We start from the raw sequence: 10,519 nt of genomic DNA on the forward strand, positions 1-10,519 counted from the left end.
AACGGAGGTTTTAAAATAGGAGTTCTCTGATCTAAAATGGGAAAGAGAGAAAGACACATCACTTAGGATCTTTCTTTGTCTCCCTGTGTTGCTTTCACATACTCTGCTTTTACTTATGCTTAGTGTTGTTCAGGAGTTTCCTGTTTAGGTTTACTTCTGTGCTTTTCATATTGGTCCTTCATACTTGACTGAGCATGTTAACAATCCTTTTTTCTTTGTGTAGCTATTGATTTATGGGGCAAATGTGCTGGGTTTCCATACAACTTGGAAATCAAATTGTGGTGTTTAATTTTTTCTAGTATGTTTAAGAGCACATTGACCCAGTCATTGAGAAGACTGTTTTTGAAATTGAAAACTTCAAGTTGTCTAATATTATGTAGAAAAATCCTTTAAAATGACTGCATGTAAAGATACTATCACTTCCATGCATCTGATGGAAAGGAAGAACTTTTCAATTTGGAAGTGCGTTCTAAGGGATTAGAGAATGTGTTATGGGCAGAGCTGTCTGTTACATCTATCAGATAATGCAAAAATGCTTTGAACAGTAAATTTTGACTTTTCACACTTTCAGCTTAGTACAGTTGCAGGAGGTATCTAAAACCAGTGTTAATCACTAGTTTTGAATGAATTTCAGCAGTGTAAGTAGAGATAGTATATAACTTTGTTTCAAAGTAGCCAAACACCAGACTCTAAAGGTCCAGGCTTTTTTGTAACTACTAAATAAGTGAAGATATGGAGATTATGGTACTTGGAACAGTAAGCTTGTGTCTAGTTTTAAGTATATTTGTTTGAAGCTGTGGCCTTTGTAGATGGCTATGGGCAGCAAAAAGCTTTCTAAAAATAGGAACAACTTTCCTAGCACCAATGGCACAGTGTGTAGCTCTTGGAAAGCAACTGTGGGAGTAGTGTGGTTCTGGTGCTACTGCCCGTTTTGGGTTTTTTGACTAAAAACTCAAAAGCTTAAATGTGCAGCTATGAAACTTAACACAACAGTCTGTCATCTTCCCCCTGCCCCCTGTACAGTTCTTCCAAACTCTTCTTACAGTGAAGGCTCTTCCAGTCAAGCTTATCTGTACCTCTACCAGTATGTATGGATGATACCTTCAAATTACATCTTAACCACTTTTTTAAAGGGAGCATCTTAACCATTGTTGTGGCCTTCCTGTATATGGTGCTTGCTGTCCACTGGAGTCTGTGGCACTTCTGGAGGCTTTGCAAGGAACCATAATGGGCAAATAAGCAGACTATAGGTGTCAAAACTTTTATTGTTGCCTTTTTAAAGGCAACACTCCATTTGGACTGGTTTTCTAGGAGTTCAGCAACAAAATATCACCTGTTTAATTCTTAGTTTTGTTTTACTTTGTTTCTAAGTATCAATAATCTAAAGACTTGAGGCCGTTATCTGCTTTGTGCATATTCTTGAAGGGAGGTACAGGTGCCCAAGTAGGTATGGACATCTGTTTTGAAGCCTTGATCCAATTTCCCAAGCTCCAGAGTAAGGCAGGAGTTTTATGCATCCTTAAACTTAGTGTTTCTTATTAACTGTCTCTATGTAGCTCCCTGATTTGTATGTACATCTTCATTTGGAAGTGCTTAATTCTCTCTGAACCGTTAGGTAAGAGAATCGTATACTAAATGTTATGTCTTAGCCTTTGTTCTAGGTTCACAATTACCAAAAAAACCTAGACTTTGAGCAGCTGAACATGGAGACACAGACATCTATCCCGGTTTGAAGTAAAACAGAACCAATTTTCTGTTCTGTAACTTTACATCCTAGCTAGGCCTCCTCTAACTCTCTGAAATTAATGGCATATTGTGGAGAAAACTGCTCATTCTCAGAATGATAAGACCAATGTTTGTGCTCCATGCCAAGGAATGGTATGCAGAGAGGCCCTTGCTTACACTTATTGCTCTAACAACCAAGGTCAGCCAATTTCGTTATTTGCCCCCTTAGAGGGTCAGAAACGGAAAAAACGTAGAGGGGTCACATCGGTGGGGAGGAGTGGACAGGACAGGTGACCCAAACCTGACCAACTGGGGTATTCCATCCCATCTGCCCCATGCTCAGTATAAAGGCTGAGGGATCAAAGGGTCAGCCCTTCTTCCTGCGACGGCTGACGTCCAGAGAGGACTCTGTCTGTTTTTTCTGAATCTGACACCCAGAGGCTGACTGAAATTAAGGTTTAGCTCTGTGATGGTAAATGGTTAATCTTACTGCTTTCCAGTCCTTCAACAGAGGTGTAATATTAGAACTAAAGGTTTGAAATATTAACGGCACTCTGATACTTTCACCAGTAAATGTTCCTGCTGCATTTCATGATGTTCTTGTCTATTTGTAGAGATAAACCTTCATATTTGTCTTTTGTAGGGTTTTAAAAAAATACTCGGGAATTCTGATTGGGAGGACTTGGAACAGGTAATTGACTCTAGGGCAAACTACAGTGTGTAGGCTATTGATATGTGGTGGAAGAGGGCATTGAATCATTGGACTGTAATTTAAGGGGAAAGATAATTTAAATGAAAGCCTGTCATTTCATCTGTGGTGTGTTTTCATGCTGTCAGTTTTCATAAAGTTAGATACCCATAGGGTAGGGTGGAAATTCCAAATTCATTCAATGTTTAAAATATATTTCATTGTTACTGTGAAATATCTCTGTTCTTCTCAAATTACTTTTTAAGAAAACTCCTCTCAAGAGGAAAGAATTACAAGCCTGATAAAACATTTAATGTCTTCCTGGTATTACCAGCACAGGCAAACAGTGACTGAAATGTTCATGCCTGGTGCAGTCTGTTATTTTGAGTCAGGTTTTGTTGCCCATGGTATTTCTTTTCAACTTGGAAGGTACAATCCATCATCCTTAAAAAGTATTACTTTGTTACACTGTACTGACTTATTGGTGGTTTTTTTTAAAATCTTCTTTCACGTGCTTTTAGTAGTCAGTCATGCTTATTGCTGCAAATTCCTTTTTTCTTCTAAAGGTGGACTTTTTGCAGAATAGATTCATAAGGGAATACTAAAAGGCAGCCCTTCCCTGAGTAAACCCTGCTGGCAAAACAGATTAGATGATGTTGGACAGACTTACAGTAGTGCTGTAATGCTGGACCAAATGCAGCCTGATTGCCGCATTTGGTGTTGCATCTTTCTGTATCATCTAATTTCTTCTGCTTCCGAGATTGATTCTGCTCACAGGGGTTAGGATGAACCCCAGGTAGTGTGTCAGTGCTTGACTTGGGCTTTCAACTGGGGACAGAGGTAACTTTTATTGTCTGCAAGAGCTCGCTATGCAATTTTTAAGATATTCTGCATTATTAAATCCTTCTATCATTGTTAGAATATTCCTATAAACTTCTGTTTGCTTTACTTTGGACCTCTTTTGGGAAACTTGGGTGTTGGCTTTCCTTTTGTGAACTTCCCAGGGCAGGTGATGGATGTTTGGGTTTTTTTTAGGTACAGCTGCTGAGTAGGCAACTATGTACATACTGTCCCTTTTTCTTAGAAACAAAACAAAAACCAAACACTAACAAACTACTGCAACAACAGCATGCTTTTGTGAAGCCTGCACAGATAGTGTTTTCACAAGCAGCTGTGAAATCTGTTTCAGAAGAAGGTAACAGATAAATCATATTGATTCCTCATCTAGCACACTTAAATAGAAAACATGTTGGAAAAAACTGTAAGCATCACCATGCTGTAGACTTATTCCCTGGAGTTATAGTTCATAATGGAAAATTGTAGCTTCTGTGACTGAGTTTCTTGTGTTGCGTTCCACAGTACCTTATGTCAATATTTTAAATGTCATTCTGAATTTGTGTTCCAGGAATTACCAGAAACAGTTCTCTTGAAGTTTTTTCGACCAGAAAGCACACCAGTACCTGCAAGACCAACACCAGAGCAGCTTTCTAATCTTATCAAGACAAGTCTTCATTATCCAGAGTCTTTCAATCACTCTTTTAATCAAAAAAGGCTAGTGCAATGTTTTCTTTAGAAACTTTTGAAATATTGTGAATTTGACATCAATCCTGTTGAGGGATGCTGTGTGGGTTATGATACAAAAGATAAGGCTTGTACGCAAGGATGAAATCTTGCTCAATTCTTAGACACTGCTTCAGAATGTTATAGGTGAAATGGAAGTTTCATGTAGAGAAACAGGCTGTAATACAGTTTTAATGTTAACTTAGTAATGTTACCAAACTCACTAGAAGAAAAATACTGCTGCCTTTGTTTATTTTTGTTGTCAAGAGAAAACAGTGTGAGTACTCTGAGAAGCTAAACAGAAAGTAAGAAGTTTTTTTTAAGTCAAAAGAGCTGTTATGTCTACAGCATCTGACTTGCCAGGATTTGATGCAGGTGGTTCTGATTTATGTGAGAAGGAAAGATAGTAACAGTTCAGATCACTGGGACTTGTCATCTGGAAGAATATCAGAATTAATCTCTGTCAAAAAGTAGATTGCTGGAGTGAGTTAGTTGGAGCCTGTAAAATCCTCAAAACTTTGAAAATTAAAATGAGTAACGCCCCCGGATTCATTTCCAGATATGAAATGAACTGTACTTGAAAGATAAAGATACCTATTTATGTTTGAGTTGATTTATCTGATAACTCTACTGTGTTATACTTTTTTCTGAAGTTTCAGTTAATATGTTAGTTGCCAAAAGAAAGGGATTTCTTTCTTTATAAAATCTAAAATTTAAATGTTTTATAATGTGGCATATCATAGTAACAGTTACAAAGCATGCCATAACAAGTTCATATCTTATTTGTTAAAGTTGCTACTTGTTCTTTTCTTGTTGGTCAAGTTTAAGATATCTAAACGGTTAAGCTTGTTGCATACAGAGAGCTGTTTCAGCTGCAGTAGTTTGTGTACCTGCCTGTGAATATCTTGGTCTTTCTTGCTGTAGCACTATTTCTAAGAAGTCATACTAATTGTGAGCAAAAGAAATATCAACTAACTGTATTAATTTTATTCAGGGTAAAGATTTAAATGAGCACCAAATGTGTATGCGCTGTATGTTGTGTTTGGGCACTGTTCTGGCTAAAACTTCAGGCAATTCCTCTGCAGGAGGAAGTGCAGAGGAAAAGTATCAAGACAAAATGTGCTACACAGTGGTTCAGAGAGTAGCATACTGGACCACGTTATCCAATTCTGAAACATCTCTTGTCATAACAGTAGATTTCCTGTAAACTAAGGTGGTATTTATGATTTTGCTGGCTGTTCTCAGCTGGACAAAGGAAGGTGGTAACTCAATTTGCTTAATTGAGCCAATGCTCTTTGCCTCAACTAATAGTTTTTATTAGAAGTAACTCTAGTTGACATAAGTGATTATATTGCTGTGTATACTGTCTGACTTGCGTAGTAGACAACTACATGTTAATTTTATATTACTTGAAATTTATTTTAACTATTTAAGAGTATAATTAAGACTATCAGGGTCAGACTTTTTTCCTTTACTATGGAACTATTTCTCTTTGCAGCCTCTGTCTGGTACCTGTCACTCTCCTACTTTCCAATTGTTCCCAGGCTGTTGTAGATGTGATGATTGATTTGCGGCATAAAACAACAAGGTAATGTGTGAATGTTAATGAAAGTATTTTCTGAGAATGCTTCTTAGTTTTGGGGAGTCTTTTAGTGTGTTAACTGTCGTGAAGATCTAGAACAGGATTTTTTTCAACAGTGGCCTCTTTGAAAGAATGGAAGTTGATGAAGACTTCATACTGTCAAATGGGAGTCTTCAGTCAGTACTCAAATTTTACTTTGCTTCTGACTACTGTTAAGACAGGACCTTGAATTGTGACTCTTGAATAGTTAAACTCTGCAGATTTCTTTCTAGGAAAAGTGGAAATGCTTTTGAACTAGTGAAATATGAGCTTCAGCAACTGTACTTTATTAAACATACATTGTTGGGTTTTCATTTTTAAAATACCAAGTAATCTGTAGAAAACAATTTTTGAAGCTTAAACAAGTACTTCTTCCTGCAGTTTGGCTTAGTATAAAATGTCATAGAACCTTAGGTATTTTTACATTATAAAAGGATATTGTAGTCATGTGCCTTGAAACTTCTTGAAAACAAACAAAACCCCAACACCCTCACTCCCTGACTTAATGCAGTGTCTCTGAAGCAGTTTATATCCATGTTGACCGTTTCTGTGTGACATGCACTGTGACTTAACCTTAGCTCCTGGGGCAGGTCTAAGAATGCCTTGTGCAGGAATTCCTAGAAGTGTGACAGTTTTATATCATTTTATTATGTCTGTTAGTGTCGTGTGCCTGTTCTGTAGAAAGTTAGGAATATACTGGAATTCATCATTATACATATACATATAAGTAATATTCTGTATATAGTATACATTATATTAGGAACCAAAGAAATGCTGTACTGATTCATCTGAGCCAGGGGGAGAGCAGCTGTAAAGAGCGTGTTAAGCGTGAGTCGGAGAACATAAAGTATTTGATAATAAGTCAAGGACCCAGAGATTTAGCTGATGGGTAGACATAGGGATGCATAAAGATACCCAAGGGTACCTTATACACTCTCTGGGGACAGAGTACCTATGTTTGTGGGGATGGCTGTGTGTGTGTGGATGTAGTAGGATGTATAGACATGACCTTTTTTGAAGCTACATTTAGTATCTTGATAAAATGTTAAGCACAGGTCTATACCTATGGTTGCAACTGTTACCCTTTCAAAGTCTAGCTTTGTCTTGCTAGAAAAACTTCAATATCTTAAGGGGTGTGTGTAAAACAAAGAAAGCATGATGCATTTGATGAAGGGGGTGACTTATGGGAAATTACTGCAGGTGAGCAGTCAAAAAGACTCAGCAACTTCCAAGACATCAAAGACAAATGGCCGTGGGCACTCTCGCATCCAAAGACTGCCATCCAAGACTGCATCTCTGCATCCAAGACAAAGAATAGTAACTGAAGTGCCCAATTCCTGACTTCTGAAAATAAGTTTTCAGAAAGCACAAACAAGCATATCTTTGTAATGGGCTGGTGATGCACACACAGTGCGTTCTGAAATCTTGGGAAAACTTGAGGTTGGAGGGAATTGTGTAAGCTGGTAATACATGCTTCAAATGCAGAGAAATAACGTTGTTATCTTCTTTTTCAGCCCGGAAGCATTAGAAATCCATGGATCTTTTACATGGCTTGGGCAAACACAGTACAAGCTTCAACTAAAAAGCCAGGAGGTCTATAGCTTGCAGCTGAAAGCTTGCTTCGTTCATACAGGTGTCTATAATCTTGGGACCCCCAGAGTGTTTGCCAAGCTAGTGGACCAAGTTACCTTGTTTGAAACGAGTCAGCAGAACTCCATGCCTGCACTGATTATTATCAATAATATCTGACCACTTCCTGGGAAAAAAAAATCACACTAAAAAGCAAAATAAATGGGATTCTTTTCTTATATTGCTGGTTGACATTTTGCTGCAGTTTTTGGAAATAGCACCTCAAACATCTAACTTGTTACTAAAGATTGTGTAGGAAAGAAAATAGCAAAATATTCAGATGACTTGTCAATTTGTTTCTCAATGCAACGCACGTTGGACTGAAAATATGTTTATCCTTTTATAATATATTTCTTCTCTGGTAATTAAGATATTCATAACACAAAATACACTTTAACTCCAGATCTGAACATATTTGTATGTCCTACGCCCTGTCGAAGATGCAGCTTGACTGCTGTTACAACCTCCAGCATGGTGTGTTTAATATTTGTGGCTGTATTAGGATATGGTTTGGGAAGAAACCCTCATCGGCTTTTTCCTGTCTGAAGCCATTAGTCATTATAAATCCCAACCTTACTGTGAAGTTCAATAAGGTCTCTCTCAAATCCATTTTTGTTTCTCAGTTCTTTAGTTTAAAATTTTGTTTTGAGTTTTCATGTTCATGGAAACTAGTGACCTCTCACGGTTTACATACAGGTCCCACCTAAGGTGTTTAAAAAAAAAACAAAAACAAAACAACAATTTCTTCAACCAGTTTGAGTATTTTCTCATTCATCTCAAGGCAGAATGCACTATTTCACAACCATGAGATTGTCATTTAAATTGTCACTTACTTTATTATGTAACTATAACAATTGATCTGTTTTACTCAAGATTTTCAAGAAATGTATTATATTTATAACAAATGTACTGTAAATAGAATAAAACATACACCATATTCACTGTACAGACCTGTGGCCCTTTTCTTCTTCCTTTTTGTACGGCTGTAGCAATCTATAGGTGCTGATACTGTCTCTACTGTCTTCATTGTGGCCCTGCTGAGGTGAAGTTGCTGTCCTGTTGGTACATTGAAACTTACGGTGGCTGTATTTGCCTTTTGAGTTCTTATCCAGCGTTCCCAGGTACAGCTCAGAATTCAGCTGTCTGGGAAATCTCAGTTACTTGCCTTGTGCTGGGGAGTTTTAATTTGAGTAATAGCTGCTGAAGGTAGAGAAGGCTGCGTGAAGCAATCCAGTACGGCAGACCCAGCTAGGAGGTGGGAGTTACAGTTTATGGTGGGTTAGCTAAATACAAGGAAAATCCAGCATCTAAATAAACCTAATGCTTCTGAGAGTTTGCTCTATCTTTGTGGCTGAAGGAAATGTCTTAATAGGATGACATCGGTTTATAAAACAGTACACCTGCCTTCAGCGGCATTTCTTTTCTTTTTTAGACAAGACTTCTGATTTTACTCATTCACTATTACTCTATGACTGTCTCTAGGACCTCAGACTTCCTGTAAAGCCTTAGAGCCCATTCACAGCATGTGTCCTTTCATTGTCACACTTAATATGACTGTGAATCAATAGAATACTTGAGGGTTATCTAACAATATGTTGCTTCAGGGGTTGAGTTGTACTTTTCTGCTGTTGGGCAGATTGGCCGACTAATCTTTCTAAATGGTTTTTGGCATTGTAGCCTTGAGCAATGTCATCAGTCCTCATTCCATCTTGGCGCTCTGTTAGGGAAAGAGAAGTCGTTATTGATGCCATTCAGCTACCCAGCTGTAGGCCACAATGTTCTAAGTCACAGCTGGGGTATTTTAGACTTCTTCAAATACTTGAGTGGTGCAAGTCATGTTATTCCGATCGAGGATGTTTCCACAAGAGTTTTGTGAGGTATGGGTCAGAAGTTTAACTGCTTTTCAGCCCGTCAGAAGAAACTGGAAGAGAAATAGTATCTGCTGTGATTTCAAAGTTGTGCTGCTGTAAAGAGCAGGCTTGACTAACTACAGGAACTTCCAGGCTGTTGCTGTCCTGCTGACTGGTGCATTGCTTGTCACTGATACTAACTTTTAGATTAAGCAAACCAACACTTGCCATGTCTGTTAGTGCTAATCTAGGTTAAAATACGTGGTAACACGCTATGTAGCTTGGCTTGAAGGAAATACTGTGTCTAGGTGGACCTTTCTTGATGTTTTTGAGAATCTAATGGTGTTTTGCTTGTATGAACTGTCATGTCTCCAAAGTACTTATGAATAAAGCTGCTTAAGAATATTAGAGAAGAATGCCACCTGGCAGTAAGTAGAAGCAAATAGGTGCCTCAATGGTATGTAAATTCAGCTCCAGCTGCTTTTGGAGTAGTATGTGACACTATCTGACAGGGGTGCTGAGGAAGCTGCATGCCGTGAAGAGCTAGAGGGGATGTAGAAGGTGTGCAGAGGGACGGGGCTGAGTATGTCTTGTGAAAGAAAAATGGGGACCTCAGCCACTGGGAGGGGAAGGAGGAAGAGAGGATCAGAGCTGGCCAGAGCTTTCTAAGTGAAAACTGACGGCCTTCCCTGTAATGAAAAATAAGAATGTTGTCCAGATCGTGCCTGTAGGCAGAGCGATTACCAAGAGAATGAGCTCAACTGCTGCTCTTTTGAAACAAGAGAACCAAAGTTTGGCTTTTAAAGATGATTGCTGTCCTCCGGGTAAACCTAGTGGAAGCATGTAAGTGTGGCAGAAGGATTGAGAAGGAAGGGGCAGGTTTAGAGAAGGTATGGGAAGGAGAAGGATGGGATCTCACCACTTGAAAGCAGACAAGAAGGAGGAAGCTGAGCAGAGCAGCACAAGGGCAAGCCCCAGGAGACAACTGGCAGTACCTGATGGCAAAAAAAGTTTTAAAAGTCTGCATGCATCTTGAAACTCCATTTAATTTGTTGTTCGGGCTGTCGATCACAAATTCTGGAGTAATTATAGTTTGTGGTTACTAAAAGAGATAGAGCCTTTAATTGTTTTGTGGGCAAACAAAGACTGCTTTTAATGACTCGTGCAATTATGTGTGGCTGAAGGATGCCCAGAATCTCCTATATAAACTTCATGAAGAAGCTCCATTTTGTGCTTTGGTTACAACATTTACCTGAAGGGAGACTTTTGTGATTCCTCTTACTGTTCTAGGAGATAACAATGAAGTTATAGCAAGGTCTCGTGCCTTTTTCTGGCCTGAAGCATCAGTCCCATCTACCTTTTCAAAAATGGTAGAAATCGTGCTAAATGTAGTATTCCCCTTGAATTCTGTATTTTATCTTAAAAATTTTTAGAAGGATTGTTTAT

The 10,519-nt window shown here is 38.4% G+C and overlaps 1 protein-coding gene across 1 annotated transcript in view; it reads left to right on the top strand.

The window, feature by feature from the left end:
* The window catches only part of TRAPPC8 (trafficking protein particle complex subunit 8), a 52,914-nt gene extending 44,746 nt beyond the window's left edge, over positions 1-8,168 (top strand). Inside the window, 3 exon segments of the mRNA XM_074146398.1 lie at positions 3,819-3,964; positions 5,472-5,561; positions 7,109-8,168. Coding sequence (XP_074002499.1) covers positions 3,819-3,964; positions 5,472-5,561; positions 7,109-7,343 — 471 coding nt within the window. The 3' untranslated portion in view covers positions 7,344-8,168.
* Positions 8,169-10,519: the final 2,351 nt, after the last annotated feature.

The sequence above is a fragment of the Numenius arquata genome, chromosome 4 (genome assembly GCF_964106895.1).
Source record: "Numenius arquata chromosome 4, bNumArq3.hap1.1, whole genome shotgun sequence".
NCBI lineage: Eukaryota > Metazoa > Chordata > Aves > Charadriiformes > Scolopacidae > Numenius > Numenius arquata.